This window comes from Cynocephalus volans, chromosome 2, assembly GCF_027409185.1.
Source record: "Cynocephalus volans isolate mCynVol1 chromosome 2, mCynVol1.pri, whole genome shotgun sequence".
Lineage (NCBI taxonomy): Eukaryota > Metazoa > Chordata > Mammalia > Dermoptera > Cynocephalidae > Cynocephalus > Cynocephalus volans.
Genome location: NC_084461.1, coordinates 52,978,378 through 52,997,426, shown reverse-complemented (window position 1 = coordinate 52,997,426; position 19,049 = coordinate 52,978,378). Strand labels below are relative to the sequence as shown.

At 35.6% G+C, this 19,049-nt stretch overlaps 1 protein-coding gene across 2 annotated transcripts in view; it reads right to left on the bottom strand.

Annotated features, from left to right (window-relative positions):
• Positions 1-19,049, bottom strand: part of IPO11 (importin 11) — a 220,119-nt gene that overhangs the window by 83,346 nt on the left and 117,724 nt on the right. For both annotated transcript variants that reach the window (XM_063086928.1, XM_063086929.1), the window contains exons 26-27: positions 18,254-18,367; positions 9,463-9,584 (exon numbers count right to left, since the gene is read on the bottom strand). In XM_063086928.1, the coding sequence (XP_062942998.1) occupies positions 9,463-9,584; positions 18,254-18,367 (236 nt within the window). The remainder of the gene's footprint in view (positions 1-9,462; positions 9,585-18,253; positions 18,368-19,049) is intronic.

The window sequence follows — 19,049 nt, the reverse complement described above, 5'->3', positions numbered from 1 at the left end:
AAGTGAAACAAGTCAGGCACAGAAAGAGAAATACCACATGTTCTCACTTATTGGTGGGAGCTAAAAATTAATATATAAATTCACACACACACACACACACACACACACACAAACGGGGGGGGAAGAAGATATAACAACTACAATTATTTGAAGTTGATACGACAAGCAAACAGAAAGGACATTGTTGGGGGGAGGGGGGGAGGGAGAAGGGAGGGAGGTTTTGGTGATGGGGAGCAATAATCAGCCACAATGTATATCGACAAAATAAAATTAAAAAAAAAAAAATTAAAAAAAAAAAAAAAAGAAATGGGGCAGAGGAAAGCTGACATATTTGGACCTAAAATGTACAGGATACAGAATTTGCAAAGCTGGTTTTTTGTAGTGCAGTCTTACAGAATTTATTTTGGCTTTTCCAAATATCAATATGCAACACTTCTTATAAACATAACTCTTAAATGAAAACTTTAAGCAAAAATGAGCACAGGTGGGAAACAACTCGTCTATGTCTATGCACAAATTGACTTAACTGACAAATTCAGCTGGAACAACAGAGACTGGCAACATACCAGAAATTCAGTGCCGAAAGAACAACAGATTACTTCTACCTTTACAACTGCTATCCCAGGAAAGTAATTCTATTTGTCAGTACATGTACAGAGTATTTCAATGTTCCTATGACAATGGCAGTGCCATGCAGCAGAACCAGTCTGATAGTGCAGAAATAACATCAGGTACTAATTTAAGAACAAGCTTCCTTTGGTAGAATGCATCAGTTTTTGCAAACATAAAAACATGAAATGTATGTATTTTCCTTCATACAGTATGAAATGATGCAGTAATAAAAGCAACTAACATCTATTGACTCGTTAATATGAATTACACAAAAGCAATTAACGTTACATAAGAGTTTAACATCCACTGAGTTCTTTGCATGAGTTATCTCAACCCCAACAACAAACCTATAAAAAATAATTATTAACCAAATTTTATAGTTGAAGAAACAGATGTAAAGATGTTATCAGTGGTGGGAGGGGGGAGGGAAAGGGGGATAGGGAGAGATTGAACAAGGGGCATAAAGAATAAGTACAATTTGTAACAATATACATACTAGTAATATTGATTTGATCAACATATGTCAACATTGAATCCCAAAAATATGTATAACCAATTATGAGTCAATAAAAATATAAATAAATAAATAAAATTAGCAGAGAGGATTTGAACTTGGACAGTAAATTCATAAAACACTAAGATATATACTTACTGATGGTTTTCATGGCACCCAAAATAATCAATCAGCAAACAATAATCAATCAACTAACAGTCAAAAGACTTCGTGTCAAGTAAGCTTCCCAATGGTGAATAATGGTGCAGCAGAACCATTTAGAAGATATTTCTACCACCATGAGATACCATTTCACAATGCCTAGCATAGCTACAATAAAAAATACAAGAAATAGTGTGGAGAAACTGGAACCAGCATACATTGCTGGTGGGAATGTAAAATGGTACAGGCACTTTGAAAAACAGTCTGGCAGGGCCAGTCCGTGGCTCACTCTGGAGAGTGCGGTGCTGGTAACACCAAGACCGTGGGTTCGGATCCCTATATAGGGATGGCCAGTTAGCTCACTGGGTGAGCGTGGTGCAGACAACACCAAGTCAAGGGTTAAGATCCCCTTACCAGTCATCATTTTAAAAAAAAAAGAAAGAAAGAAAGAAAAACAGTCTGGCAGTTCTTCAAAAGGTTAAACAGGAGTCACAATATGACTCAATACCAAGAAGAAATGAAAACACATATCTACACAAAAACTTGTACTACAAATGTTCTTAGCAGCATTATTAATAGCCAAAAAGTAGAAACAGCTCAAATGCTCATCATCTGATGAATGGTTAAACAAAATATGGTATATATCTATACAACAGAATATTGCCCAGCAATAAAAAGAAGTAAAATACTGATACATGCTACAACATGGATAAACCTTGAAAACATTATGCTAAATTAAAGAAGCAAGTCACAAAAGACCACATAGCACGATTCCATTTATATGAAATGTCCAAAATAAGCAAATCTATTGAGACAGAAAGTAGATTAGTGGTTGCCTGGGGCTAGGAGGGAATGAGCAATGAAGAGCACTGATAATGAGTACATTCTTTTCGGATTAATGAAAATGTTCTAAAATTTATTGTGGTGATGGTCGCACAACTCTGGATATACTAAAAACAACTAAATTGTTACTTTACATGGGTAAATTGTATGGTCTGTGAATTATATTGCAGTAAAGCTGTTACCATAAAAAGATTTTTCTAAGACATTTTTCTTGTGAAAGACATACAAAAATGTGTGAACTAATTTTTACTATAAAAAAAGCTACTAAAAATACCAAGGATTTACAGATAAAAGAAAATACTATAAAAGACTCATCCTCTTCTAAAAGATGAAAATAAAATTCTGTCATGTTAAGTACTCACTTAGGAAAGATCAGTTTAAACCAATTATGATTTGGGTAAAGCAACAAGTCCAGAAACTGTAAATAACCTTTTATTTAACTACTATATTTAACCTATACCGAAATATTTTGGAACCTAATTTTTACCTGGATTCTACTAGTCTGAACTTTTTAAAATTGTGAAATGTAAAATGACTTGGAACATTCTTAAATTATAATAAATTTCCAAATGCTGACATTACATATGCTAAGGAAACCATATAAAACTAGATGCCTCAGTCATATGGGCAGACTCAGGCCCAGCCAATCACCCTTTGCCTAGACACAAGGTCTGAAAAAGAGCCAGCCAGACGCTATGCCTGATCCTTTAAAAACATCTGGGTTTAAGGACAGGGTTTTAAAAACCCATTCAGCCTCTCAGTCCCTGGTTCAGGGAGACAGATTTGAGAGAACTGCCTCCTGTGTCTCCCTGCCAGTGAACCTTGCAATAAGGCCTTTTCTTCTCTCTTACTCTATCTCTCTTTCTCTCTCTCTCTCTCTCTCTCTCACACACACACACATACACACACAAAACCCATGGTATTGGCTTCTGTGTGCATGAAGCCCGTGTTCAGTAACACTATCCTTGAGATAAATGAGAATTATGAAGGAGTACTAAGTGTCCAATGTAAGGCCTAGTAAATCTGATACCCTGAAAACTTTATCACAAGGCAATTTCTCCTGGAAAGCAAGCCATCATTCCTAAAAACCCAGTTGTTTTTGCAAATTCCTTTTAAAATTATTCAACCACCTTATGTGAAATATTCTTCATTGAAGACTTCCTTGAGCCTTAAAAAGAAAAGTGAAATCCAAAATTCTTCAAGTATTTGATCTCAAAGAACACTTATTCATATCTGAAATTCTTAGAATTTCATTATTCAAATGTGGTTTTTTAAAAAATTTTTATTTAATCATAATTGATTATACATATTTTGGGAGTTCAGCATTGAGATATGTTGATCAAATCAATAATACCAGCATATATGTTGTTACAAATTGTACTTATTCTTTATGCTCCTTGTCCAATCTCTCCCCATCACCCTCTCCCTCCCCCCATCCCCTCTAATCACCCTAGATTTTTTCTCTACATCTGAAAGAGTAATGGTTACTCTGTTGATTTGTTGCCTAGATAATCTGTCCAATGCTGAAAGGTGGGTTCAGGGCCCCCAATATTATCGTAGAGCAGATGCTTCCTCTGTCACTCTGGAATGGGCTTTATGGAGAGAGACATACTCTTCTTTGGTCTCTGCGTGACTCTCCTTGTGTCAATGCACTCCAGTGGTTGGCAGACCATCTGCACTGTGGTTGTGGCATCTAGCCACTTTTGTGGCAGCCATGGTTACTGTGGTGGCTGTGGTGGGCCACCCACATGGAAGTGATGTTTCTGGCATGCTCCTTGGTGCAAGCGGTGAGTCTGGCTGTGGGAGGGGAGTCAGGTCCCCGGTTCTATGCCTCAGATCCCTGGGTGGGCCCCAAGGTGCTGGTGGTGTGCTTGGTTGTGGGAGGGGGGGGGGGGTCTGGTCCCCAACTCCATGCCTCAGGTCCCCAGTCAGGCCCCAAGGCACTGGTGGTGTGCCTGGTCAGGAACCAACTTTTTGTCCTTTACTTACTTCTAAAGTGGGAGAACTTCCTGTTGGGACCAGTACTTGAGCTCTGTGGTTGAGCTAAATTGCTGCTTTGCTGCTGATTCTGGGGAAGGCTTTTTGTGCAGCTTAGGTTATAATGGTTGACTTTGTAGGTACTTCTGGCTCTCCAGAGACTCGGGACACCTCAGTTGTGTAGAAACTCTGATCTGGGCCTGTGTCTTTTCATCAAACTTCACCCCATGCAATTCTATATTCCTGACCAGTCTCCTCTGAATGGTCCTACGCTGATTGGGGGGCAGATCAGCTGTTCTTGCTGTGCCCCAGTGTTCCCCCGGTGGACCCATTTCCCCTACCACCCATACTCCAAACACTTCCCATGGGATAGGCTGTGCACCAGTCCCTTGCGATGACTCACCAGCCTCTGAATGGTTCCTTTTTTTTAGTTGTGGCTCCTCACTCCTATGTGGGTCCACGGGAACACTGTTGGTGGTACTGCTGGCCTGGGGGCCAACAAGGCCCTCTTCTCCCCTGCTGCCTCCATGCAACTCCAACTGAAGGGCACAGCTGTGGCTTCTGCCAGCTCCTGCTCCATGCACTCAATAGCTCCAGCCTTAAAGCAGCCATGGCACGAAATGGTTGGAGCAGTATTTTCTTTCTCTCATCATGGCTTCTTCTGCCTTTATACACTCTGTCAGTCTCTCCTCCTCTTCGCCTAAGCTCTAACAGTCCCAGCTTAGCTGTTGTTGCTTTTTTATACTTGTAAATCGGTTGGTTTGTGGGAGAGAGTGACACTGGGGAATGTCTATTCTGCCATCTTGACCGGAAGCCTAAATGTGTTTTTTAAGTTGGAGGATGAATTGCCATTTTAGAGAACAGAAGCTAAAGGAAAGTTTGATTGTTCTCATTCTTGTCTATGAGTAATACTTTTTCTTTAATCTATGCCTTTTGAGGAAAACTCATTGGAAAACATCAAAAGAAAGTATATGTACGTAATAGACTGGATGTTATTTTCATATAAAAATTAGCTGTATAAAAATTACTCGATGTATAAACAATATAGACCCCGGAAAAAGGAAAAAAATTCCAACTTGGAACATTCAGAATCTGAAAATTATTCCAGCTAACAAACTGTAAAACAGAAAGGATAGAGGAAGTTGCACTGAACAATTAAAAAAAAAAAAGATTTCACTATGGCTCAGAAGGTGACCAAAAAGATGTAACAAAAAGGTACAGAGCTGAAATAAACAAAATCATGTATCCTTAGGTTGATGACAATACAGAATCTATAAAATATCATCAAGCAGAAGGTAATGAATTATAAGTTGTAAAATTACTAAACATGTATGTCGTCAACAGTAGTTACTATAAAAATGTATAACTAGATCAAGGATATGGGCCGATCAACATAGATTCTTCTATAAATAATTTCCTGCACTCTGAATTTGGTTATTTCTTTAGATACATTGTCTTAATACAGGATTTATTATCCACTTCAGATGTAAAAATATATCTTTCCCACTCAAATATTATTTCAAGGGCCTTGCACAATATCAAATCTCTACTCCAACATCACATACTTCTTTCTGATCCTAATACTCATATAGTCAATTTATGTAATCTGCGTAAATTAAATACCATTGTACAGTATAGTTTTTTCAAGGGTTAAGTCTTGGCAAACTAGAATGAATCTCACACTGTAATATCAAAATCATTTAACACAGTAAATGTTAATGAATGAGTAACAATGCTGAATGAATAGCAAACTCCCTAGAAATGCTTAGATGGATTTCTCTCTTCGTTTTCCTATTTTCTGAATTACCTAAATCCTAAGAAACAATATGGGTACAACGTAAACGGAGTGTCTTTTTCATGAACACTAAAAGTCTCAATATTCTTGGGAAAGGTTCATAATGTTTGTAATAAAGATACTGTTCTCCAAAAACCACTGGGAGAGAATATATCTGGCAAATAGTGGCAAGAAAGGTCAGGAAATGGGGCAATTAATAAGAAAATACTCCTTAGAACATATGTGGCTAACACACATTTTCTAACAAATTAATGAAGATGCATACAGATACTCAATACACCTGAAAATGCAATGAATTAAAAATAAATGCATGTACATGTAGATACTTAAGCTTTTAGGATTATGCACTGCATTAAATGAATGAATAGATGAGGGAGGGAGAGAGAGAGAAAGAAAGGGATAAAATAAGAACAGTGTACCCCATTATGCAGACAATTTGACCTTATATGTAAACCTATTTAATCTTTACAACAACCTCATCAGGAAGAGACTATTAGTACCCTCATTTTAAGGACAAGAAAACTTATGCACAAGGGATTAAGTAACTTGGCCATAGTCATCAGCAAGTGATTGGTGGCACTGAGATTTGAATGTGGTTCTAAAGTCTATGGTCTTCACCAAATTAGGGTAAAAGAGAGTTTAATGATTTCCCAAATGGTTATTCTTTAGAGCAGTGGTTCTAAACTGGTGGCAGTTTGTATACCCAGGAATGTCTGATGGTATTTTTGTTTATAATGACTTGAGTGGGGGAAGAGGGTAGTACTATTGGCATCTAGTGGGTAGAGGCCAAGAATGCTGCTAAACATTCTACAAGGCACAGCACAGCCTCCCACAACAAATAATCTTCTGGCCTATACCATCGTTAGTTCTACGGTTGGTAAACCATGCTATAAAACAGTAGATTTAATTCTACATTTGAAAATCTACTATAATAAAAGAAGGAAAAAATGACATTTCCCAATTTAGCGTGATTTTTTTGTTTTGTTTTGGTGGCTGGCCGGTATGGGGATCAGAACCCTTGACCTTGGTGTTATCAGCACCATGTTCTAACCAAGTGAGCTAACCGGCCAGCCCTAGCCTGATTTTTAAAATCATCGACATTATTCTCTAGACCTGCTGATTTTGGGAAGAAGGAAATAGTGTACTGCGAAATCTGAAAGAAACACAGGAATAGGAAATTACTATTAATTACATGGGAAAATAATCAGGAAATAATCATTAAACATGCAGAAGGGGGGAAATTACCCCAAACTCCAACAACTATGTAGTTAAGTGGAAAAAAGGTTATAAACAGGAAGCAATAAAACTGCTGACCTGAACATCAACATTCCCTTCCAGTGGAGCATGTGACTATAAATCTTCCTAAATCACACATTTGTTGACACTTCATTTTAAAAACAAAAATAAGATCTGATCTTCCTATCACAAAGCTATCACCTTACAACTTATAAATTCAAATTTTTAATGTTTAAGAGAATTTCAAGTCTTAGTAAAATCCTACCCCTCAATTTATGTAGATTGACATAAACTCCAGTCTATGTATTAATTTTTCTCAGGGAAACCAACTATTAAATTTCCACAATTTATATACCAAAAAATATTTTTGAACAACCACATACTTTCATAAAATTAAATACTGAAGCAAACAGTATTCTCATGAAAAATTTAAAATATCCTTTTGATACAATTAGATGTTTCTACACTACTTTGCCTGTACCATTTCTAGCTTTCTCTCAATAATATCAGAACTGCATGTTAGAGAAAACTCTAACATACTTTCTTAACCTTAATACTCTTTCCTATTCATTAATTTATCTAACAAATGTTTACTGAGTGCTGACTACTGCCAACGGCTGAGTTCTTTAACATCTCAGTATTAAAAGCCTGAATAATTCTCAAGTCACTATTTTCCCATGAAGAGAAAGAAAAACAGCAATAAGTTAAAATGTAGGTAGCTTAAATCTGATTTCCAAAAATAAATAAGATGTCACTCCATTTCACAGTGAGGAAATCTGTTCGTATTGTGCATGTCCACCTGGAAAGCAGTATCACCTGGTGGTTAAAAGAGCAAGTCCTGGCATTAAGCTGCCCAGGTTCAAAGTTGGTCTGTGCCATACCACATACTAGATGTCTTAACGCTGAAATGTTACTTAACATTTTAAGCACTTGCTTGTTCCGTGAGAAGGGAATAATCATGCCTATATGTCATGAAACTGCTTTGAGAATTAAATGAGATATAAGTATAAAGCATTTAGCAAAGTATATGGTAACTACATATTATCTGTTGTTAGGACAAAATAATTAGCTATGTTCTTAATCCAAATTACCATACTAGAAGTAAATAATGCATAAAGAAAAATGAAGATTTCTATAGCTAACTAGATATATGTCACTAATATATCAATAGGATGTATAAGGTCTAAAAATCCCCTAAGACATAGAGATTTAATATATTATCATTATTCTTCTCACACAGTATCAAGTCTTCAGACTTATTTTTAGGCCTTTAAAATTAAAAGCACAAAAAGATAGGGACTCCAGCAAAGAAGAATGGCAACAAGAAAGACCATTATGCTATCAATGAGGTGGTGACCTGAGAATACACCATCAAAATATTCATAAGTGCATTCATGGAGAGGGCTTCAAGACGCGTGCCCCTCAGACACTTAAAGAAATCCAGAAACTTGCCATGAAGGAGATAGAGACTCCAGATGTGCGCACTGATACCAGGCTCAACAAAACTGACTGGGTCAAAAGAATAATGAGTGTCCAATACCATATCCATATAGAGAATGAAGATTCACCAAACAAGCTCTAAACGCTGGTTGGTTACCTATGAACCTGTCACCATTTCCAAAAATCTATAGTCAGTGTGGATGAAAACTAACCAATGATGGTCAAATCAAGTTACAAAACAAACAAACAAAAAGAACAAAAATGGTGCAAAAAAAATAAAGCGTATAATGCCAAACCCCAGGAAGACAGGGATAAAAACCGAGAAAATACATATTCTTCTTCATGTTCAAATCAAAGCATTTTGTATCTACTTTATGAAAAATAAGAATTTTAACCAAGTTTGTAAAGTATAATATAACAACTTCAACTATGTAAGGAGAAAAAAAACCCAAAAACTTGTAAGCTTTTTTAGAGATAATCCAAAATAATAAGATGATAAAATTATTTAATAATACTTTTGAATTATCATACTTTCTAACATACTTTATGAAGTGCTATTGACTTTGAAATATTACATATTTACTATATTTATGTAAAAAGAGGGCCCAAAATAAGTCTAATAAAATCTGGTTATTATAAAAAATAAAAATTCAGACAAGAATGAAATAAATTGATAAAATGAATACAACCAAATTAAACTGGAGCTCCCAACACTCAAAAGTAAATTTCCCATTCACTCCTTTCTAGATCTAGACCAATATTTGCCACATGAATATCTACTAACAAACTTAGCATCCATACACATAAAAGCAACACTGTCTAACAACACAGAAATACCAATGGCCAAATATACTGCTAACATTTTATGCTTCAAAAAACAAATTTAAAGAAAAGATTCCCTCACCTATTATCAGATGGCAGAAGAGAAAGCAAAGCCAAAGCTGAAAGCTTTCTTCTTTCAGGCTGGGTAATGTTATCCATTCGATCAACCCACATTTCAATCATATTTCCCAAAAGCTGGTCCATCTGAAAAAAGAGAGGAGGCATCTCAAAATATTTGAAATGCTATTTACTTCTGGATAAGTACTGTTAATAGCTAAAACCTCATAAGTCATGGTTAAAGTTCAATTATAGCAAACCACTGGAATACCTGAACTTGGGGCAAGCCTTGAGCTGGATAGGACTAATTTGAGCAAAACCAGATATTAACTCTAATCCTGAGAGCCAATTAATCCTGAGAGCTAAGCAGACATATTCAAAATTTGTACACAGCCACTAAGTGATTTTAGTAACTTTATGTAACAAATCACCAATCAATTCACTCTTCCTAGGCCAATGAAAAAAGTACATGAATTTTTAGAAACTTGTCAACTTGCCCTTAGATTATATTTATTCAGTGGATGATTATTGTTCAATGTTCTATAATTTGCTAGACCGATTTGCTGCTACTCTCAGAGGAAAGGACAACCTGCAACCTTAACCTGCAGAATTTCAAAAGAAAACAAATGAATCATTTCCTAGGACATTTATATGCTACATTAAAAATAAAGCTAAAATAAATCAACATAATACAGAATCAGTGTGATGGTTAATTTTATGTGTCGACTCAGCTAGGCTAAGGTGCCCAGTTGTTTGATCAAACACTAGTCTAGATGTTGCCATTAAAGTGTTTTGTAGATGTGATTAACATTTACAATGAATTGACTTTAAAGGAAATTACCCTAGATAATGTGGGTAATTTCCAAAAATCTATACAGTCAATGAAGGGCTTCATCCATCAATTGAAGACCTTAAAAGCAATAACAGAGTATTCCTCAAAAAGAAGAATCAAGAAAGTTTAGTAACTTCTGATTTATACCATGGGTGTGTTCAACTCATATTTAATTTGGGAACAAATCATACAGATGGCTCTATAGAGGTTTACTGCAATTAATATCTAGTAAGCAAAAATTTTTTTAAAAAATCATAACCATTATTAAAAGCAAGTATCAAGTTAACATTAAAATGTAATGTATCAAACTGAAGCTATAGTAATATATCTGGTTGAAATAAAAATGCTGTCAGCAAAGATACTTTAATGCAGTCTAATTTTACTTATTTATAACTTATACTTATTTCCTTTCTTATAAAAATATTTAACAAACAACAGCATATAAAAACAGTAAACTGGGGGGTGGGGCAGAGGCTTTAATTAAACAGATAATTAGAATATGAGGGGTCAGCAAGCATTTTCTGAAAAGGGCCAGACAGTAAATATTTTAGGCTTTGTAGGCTTAGTATCAACTATTCACCTCCCCAAATCAGTCATAAATGATGTGTAAACAAATGGGCATGGATGTGTTCTAATATGAAAAGAGCATATAATTTTCATATGTCACAAAATATTACTATTATCTTTATTTTTTCAACCATTAAAAAATAGAGTTGGATTTGGCCCTTAGGCCATTACTTCCTAGAATTAGAATACAATAAGTAGGCTCAGAGCAAACAAGGGGCACAGGGTGCAAAATTTAAGGACACACTCTCACTACTTCACCTGCCTCACCCCACTCCAGGCCCTGATGATAATCACATAGTTCAATATCATAGGAACACATAAGAAAAACCTAACTGAAGCTTTCCCAGAGAAGGTAATTTTTAAGCTAAAATCGAAGAGACTAGAAATCAACTAAGTGACAGTTATGGAAGGTAGTGTTCCAGGTCGATAGAACAGCCTGCATGCAAGGACTCCAAAAAAAGAGGGAGAAAGATGTTTTCAAGGAATTGAAAAATGTTCTAAACAGTGAATGGCTGGATCATGGAGCTCCAAAAAGGAGTAAGAAATGAGTAAAGAATTAGGTTATAGTAGGCTTTTGTGGGCAAAACTACATTAGAGAGTTCGGACTTAATCCTAAACCTAAAGGAAAGACACTGAAGAGGTTTGACACAAGGAAGTGAAAAAATCGTATGTATATATTTGAAACTCAACTTGGTTACTCTGAAGTGAACAGACTATAAGGTTGCAAAAAAAAGAAACAAGACAACTGTAACAAATTGTATTTACAGAATATCATGAGGCAACAAAAGAATTCTGCAGTATTTTCAGAGAACTATTTTTCTAAATCAGTATTTCCTAAGCTATATACTAAAAAGAGGATGACATTTCTCTATTTTGATAATGTATGCTAATGATACAAATTAATCGTGGTGCAGATACCAATTAATTAAATATCTACTGCACAAAGAAAAAACTTTATTTCTCTGAGTGGTACTATCACTTTGTTATAACTTTAATGAACGTAAATTATAAATATGACTTCTATAAGAATAAAGTAATTTTACAGCATGATATTCCTTGTAGAAGCAGAACAAACTATTAAGGCAAATAGTGATCTTTTTTATTCTCTCCAAATGTTCTCTCTTTAGTCTAACCTCATACCAAAAGTTATTCAAGAAATGTCATTTTTACATAAAATTTTATGGAAAAGTTGACTCATCATGCAAACACAAAAAAAGTACCTTCAGTCTCTCTAGAATGTGAAAGATGTGTGCTGTTTCAAGTCAAGCATTAAGACTGCTTAAGGGAAAAATCTTATAGTCTAAGTGACAGATCTTCAGGAGAGTCATCTTCTTGGTATGAAGAATTTGTAGGATCTGGACTAAGTTACCAAAATATCCCAACTACCTCCCGCCCATTTATAAAGTCTAAATTAAAGGACACAAACAGAAAGAACAGGATGACAATGCATCTAGGAAACAAGGATATACCTAAGGAATAGCTAGGTTCAGTTTTAGTCTCATAGAAAGGTAAGATTTAGTCTTATAGAAAGGTAACAGATAAGATTACTCAAATTATTCACCTGCAAACACCCTTTTTTTTAAAAAAATTTTTTTTGGCAGCTAGCTGGTACAGGGATCCAAACCCTTGACTGGTGTTATAACACTGCTCTCTCCTCTAACCAACTGAACTGACTGGCCATCCCTACAAACACTTTATTGCACCTTTGCAATAGAGTTATTTATCCTAGAATCATATCCTGGCTCCCTCCTGAAATGCCACGAAAATGAGAGTAAAGAAATAAAAAAAGTTAAAAAAATCCCAGAGTGTCTTTAAAGAAAAGAAACTACAAAGGGTAAATACAAGTTTTCGGAAGACAGCAGGTGGAGAGAAGAGTCATAAGTGACTTGGCAGAACAGAAAATTCTGAAACCAAACTGTCTGCTAAGGGGAATAACAATCCAATGGAAGCAAATTTGGTCCTCACACCCTGCAATGATAATGTCACAAAGAAGACAGGGGTGAGGCACAGAGCTCAGAACAAAACTGGCTTAGAATCTGTATTAAGCAGCAATTAGAACCTTACGTAGGTCCCCTTCTCAATTCCTGAAGGAGTCCAAACATATAATATCTGGAAAAATGAAATCAGAGAAGCTCCAATCCATCAAGAACAGGAAAGGAGAGGTGAGACACAAATTAAAATCAGATGATTTAAATACGAAAATGTGGAGATACCCTCATCCCCAAAGCTCCATTCTGGGTTCCAGGACAGTTGTTAAACCAAGAAAGAAGCTATCCCTCAGTAAAAAAAGGAAAAACCATAAAGAAAAAAAGGACCTACGAATATCATCATTTACCAGTAAATTTCCCTGCAGCACACGTATCATTCTTCAATACTCCGAGGCTCTAAACTTTAAATTCGGTGATAGGTCTCAACAGTTTTCATCACTCATTCAATATAAACAAATTACCCTGAAAGACTTCAAAGAGTAAAGAGGAGGAACTGTTCCAATGACTACTTCTTAGAGGAGGAATTGTTCCAATGACAACTTCTGCAATAAACCTAGCTCCTTTCCTAAAGATAGAAAAACACTCTTAATGTGGCTTCCTCTATTCTCTCACAACTATTTTCAAGTGTTTAGAAGAGACAAACATTTCCCCAAAATCCTTGCTTGCTTCAAAGCTATCTGAATTTACTGGATCTCATTTACCTAGCCTTCTCTAATTCCAGAATATACTTTTGATGTTCTTTAAAACTGTGCTCATAGTCAAATGTAGCCATTTAAATCTGAATATCTTTGGGCCGAGCCCATGGCGCACTCGGTAGAGTGCAGCGCTGGGAGCGCGGTGACGCTCTCGCCGCGGGTTCGTGATCCTATATAGGAATGACCGGTGCGCTCACTGGCTGAGTGCCGGTCACGAAAAACGATAAATCTGAATATCTTTGCATTTACTTTCACTCCCCTAGTGTCTCTAAATTCAAACATGATGGCTTGACATTTTTTGCCAAATTCTCTGTGAATAACATTTCCTCTTCACAATAAAAAGTGAAAAAAAAGGAAAAGAAAAAGATAAGAAAAAAAGCATTGCATGAACAGAAATAAGTTTGAGCCAATGATAACAGTTCTCTCCACGATCCTTCACATTGCCAATGGACTGGGAGCAGCACCGGCACTAGAAACTGGTCATTATTACTCTTTACTATGATACTCAGCCTAATGAAGATGGCCTATTCTTACGTATTTTCTTAATGATTTTAATTTGAAATAGCAAGGAAACATAAGACATTTCAGAAAATTTTCCACTTAATGACAATTTGAGTTTAAGATTTTACATTTAAAAATGGCAACCAGTATTTTCAATAATTTTCCCTAAGTATATAGTCACTAGGCAACCTATAGTCTCAGTATGTAGTAATTTCTCTTAATGTTAATGGTCATGAACAACCTCTTACCTTCTGTTAACCAAACTGCAATTACATTAAAAACTTTTCTAGCTCTTTTATGTACTGTACACTATATTTAGAGATTCAAAATCTTTAATGTCTCTAAAGTTCATCCAAAAGGCATATTTAATTATTTATCCAAAAAGTCATATTTAAGTAGTTGGTTAAATTTTACTAGTTTTATTTCACTTTCAATACACAAAGCTTTAGGGCAAAGGAGCAGAAGAGGCATTTTTCAAAGGAAGATATATGAATGGCCAACAGACACATGAAAAAATGCTCAACATCAGTCAGCATTTAGGAAATGCAAATCAAAACCACTTTGAGATACCATCTCACTCCAGTTAGGATGGCTAATATCCAAAAATCTGAGAATGATAAATGCTGGCAAGGTTGTAGAGAAAAAGGAACCCTCCTACACTGTTGTTGGGACTGCAAAATGGTGCAGCCTTTATGGAAAATGGTATGGAGGTTCTTCAAACAATTACAGATAGATCTACCATATGACCCAGCTATTCCACTGCTGGGTATATACCCAAAGGAATGGAAATCATCATGTCGAAGGGATACCTGTACTCCCATGTTTACTACAGCACTATTTACAATAGCCAAGGGTTGGAACCAGCCCAAATGTCCATCATCAGATGAGCGGATAAGGAAAATGTGGTATATCTACACAATGGAATACTACTCTGCTATTAAAAAAAAATACTACGATTCACAGCAACATGGATGGACTTAGCAAAAATTATATTAAATGAAATAAGCCAGGCCCAGAAAGAGAAATACCACATGTTCTCACTTATTTGTGGGAGCTAAAAATAAGTAAATATACAAAAAAACAAATGGGTGGATGGGGGAGGGGGGAAAAGACACAATGATCACAACGATTCCTTGAACTGGTTAAGACAAGTGAACAGATATGATGTTGATGGGGGCAAGGGGTGAGAGAGAAGTGGGAAAGAGGAATTGGTAAAGGCACATGAAAATCAACTACATTGTATATTGATAAATAAAAATTAAAAAAAATAAACAGAGCTTCACAACCATCATCTGGCCAACTTCAGGATGCAATAAGTGAATAAACCTAAAAATTCAATATATTCACCTGTCATCAAAAAAAAGTAGTCCACGTAATTACATAACTTTTCTTGGAAACAGTACTTTGTTTTCATGGAATACTATTTCCTATTTCTTCATTTCCATAATAGCTTCCATTTTTTTCACAGTACCCTCTCTTTCATTTTATATATCCAATTACTTTTATGTTTTTTGTCAAATCTGTCAGCTTAAACACCTGAAATTCTTTGCAATAAAATAAGAATTCTTTTTTTTTTTTTTTTTCCAACCCTTGGCTTGGCATCGCCCACACCGCACTCAGCCAGTGAGCGCACCGGACAACCCTATACAGGATCTGAATCCGCGGCGGGAGCGCGCCTGCGCTCCCAAGCGCCGCACTCTCCCGAGGCCGGCCCATAAAATAAGAATTCTAACAGATATGTTAACACTTCCACTTAACATAGTTAACTATTTAACTACTAATAGCCCACTAATAATCTACTATTAGACTAATCAAAAATTTTCCAATATATTTATTGCAAAAAAAATCCATGTATAAGTGAACCCAGGTAGTTCAAACCCCTGTTGTTCAAGGGACTACTGTTAATGTAAGACATGTACAATAAAAACTACAAAACACTGCTGAGAACACTAAAAAAAACTACATAAATATAAATCCATGTTCATAGATTGGAAGATTCAATATTACTAAAATTTCAATCCTCCCTAAATTGGTCTACAGGATCAACACAATCCCATTCAACATTCCAGCAGGCAATTTTTTGTAGAAACTAACAAACTAATTCTAAAATTTCTATGGGAATATAATGGACCTAGAAGAGCCAAAACTACTTTAAACAAGAAGAGCAAAGTTGAGGCATATATGCCACCTGAATTCAAGACCTACTACAGAGCTACAGAAACAAAGAAAGTGTGATATCAGCTTAAAAATAAAAATTTAGATCAATGAAACAGAACAGAATCAAAAAATAGAGACACACACAAATGGTCAATTGATTTTTGACAAAAATGACAAGGAAATTCAATGGGAAAAGTATAGTCTCTTTGACAAAACACACTAGAATAACCTATAACCTACATACATATGTGAATGTGTGTATTTGCATGGCTGTCTAATATGAACATATGTGTATGCATATACAATATATTTATATACATATGTATGCATTATATTTGTGTTTACTTACATATATATGAAACAGTGACCCTTATCTCCCATCATCCACAAAAATTTAACTTAAAATGAATCGTCATAAAACAAACCTATAAAACTTCTAGAAGAAAATCTCCATGACCTTGGGGTAGGCAAAGACTTAGATAAAACACAAAAAACATGAAGCATAAAAGAAAAAAATTGATGAATTAGTAAATTGATAAAAGAGCTTCTGTTTTTAGAAATAAACAGAAAATTATAAAGAAAGCTAGAGACTAGAGAAAAAATATTCAAAATACATATATCTTGAATCTAGAAGTCTTGAATCTAGAATGTATAAGGAACTCATAATAAGACAAAACCACCTTCAAAAATTGGCAAAATATTTTAGAGCACTTCAGAGAAAATACACATATAGCTAGCAAGCACATAAAAAAGATGTGCCATATCTTTACCAGAAATAGGCAAATTAAACCACAATGAGATTTCCATTAGAATGATTAAAATGAAAAAGACTGGCAATGTCATGTCACTAAGGATTAAGGAATAACTAAATAAACTAACACCAAGGAACTCACTTCACAGCCAAAGAAGTGTGGCAACAGGCTCATGCTCATAGAATTCACTGCAACTGGCTTGACGGAATGGTGGAATGGCCTTTTGAAGTCACCGTTACAGTGCCAGTAACCATGCAACAAGTGACAATACTTTGCAGGGCTGGAGCAAGGTTCTCCAGAAAACTGTATATGCTCTGAATCAGGATTCAATATATGGTACTGTTTCTCCCATAGCCAGGATTCACAGGTGCAGGAATCAAGGGGTGGAAATGGGAGGGGCACCACTCACCATTACCTTTCGTAATCCATTGGCAAAATTTTTCTTTCCATTCCTGTGATGTTATATTCTGCTGGCCTAGAGGTCTCAGTTCTAGAGGGAGAAATGCTTCTACCAGGAGTCACAACAATGATCCCACTGAACTGGAAGATAAGACTGCCACCTGGCTACTTTGGGATCCTCACACCTCTGAATTAACAAACTAAGAAGGAGTTATAGTGTGGGCTGGGGTGATTGATCTAGACAACCAAAGGGAAATTGGACTGTCATTCCACAGTGGAGGTAAGAAAGAGTATGTCTGGAATACAGGAGATCCCTTAAGTTACCTCTTAATACTACCATATCCTGTGATTAATCCAGGTAGGACTATAAACGGCCCAGTACTATCAGGGTCAATCCGTGGCATTAAAAATAAGTTTATTAGGGCCGACCCCGTGGCACACTCGGGAGAGTGCGGCGCTGGGAGCGCAGTCGCGCTCCCGCCGCGGGTTCAGATCCTACATAGGGATGACCGGTGCGCTCACTGGCTGAGCGCAGTGCGGCCAGTCACAAAAAAAAAAAAAAAAAAAAAAAAGTTCATTAAAGGAAGGAAACAAAGACAGTACATGATTATATGTAAAATATTCCTGTTTCACATTATATATCAGTTAAGAAAAATTGCAACCATAAACTAATCAAAATTCTATTCTATAGCTAAGCAGAATAAAATCGCCTATTTTGAGCAAGAACAAAATGTAAAAGTTTCAACTGCCATTTACAGATTCTTTTTCTTTCTTGTATCCTAAATAATTGGTACAACATAAATTATTAAAGATTTAAAATGCAAAGGTTTAAATAGTACAACAGGACTTTTACAGAGACTCATTATTTCATCAACCTATTTCCATTTTTTATTTGGTTAAAGACTTCCTTAAATGTAAGTCTTACCTCCTGATTAAATTTATGTGCCATCTCATTAAGAAGTGAAGAAAAGAAACTAGTGTTCTGTAGTAGGACCCGACCCATGACTCCAAGATACGTGGACATCACTACAGGATACCTCTGTAAAAATTGTGTTAAGGTACAAGTATAACAATTATAAACAATCACTGACATAGTAAACAATCAATAGAGATATAAAATAACAAAACTCTTCTTCATATTGTTTCTCTTTGGAATGAACTGCCAATATTGCTTGAGTTCTAACTAATTTACTAAATATATACATAATATGTGGATTATATATACTATATATTTATATGGATTATATATGGTTCATATATATACACATATATACAATAAAGAGAAAGAAAGAATATGTATTAATGGCTTATTGAATGCTCCTAACATACATAGGTAGATGGATCTATTTAAGGGCTGGATGTAGAAAATAACCAGTGGTTTCATACATTCAGTCTGTAAAAATACTAGCACTATTTTTTCTCCTCATATTCTCAATAGTCAAGCATTAAAATTAAGGCACTAACCATTCCTTTATTTCATGTCATTGTGTGTGAATACACATGCATATGAGTGAAAGAGATGAGGTGTCAAATGAAATCTATACTTTCCTGGGTGAAGAAGGAAAGGCAAAGGTACAGAACTACCCTGAAAATTTACTTAATATAATTTAATACAATCCAAATGATCCCTTCACATCTAACAATGAAGAAAAAATGGCTTTCTGATGAAGGAGAATAATTAAAACTAGAACCCTGGAATCCAACCATCCTTAGAAGCTTAA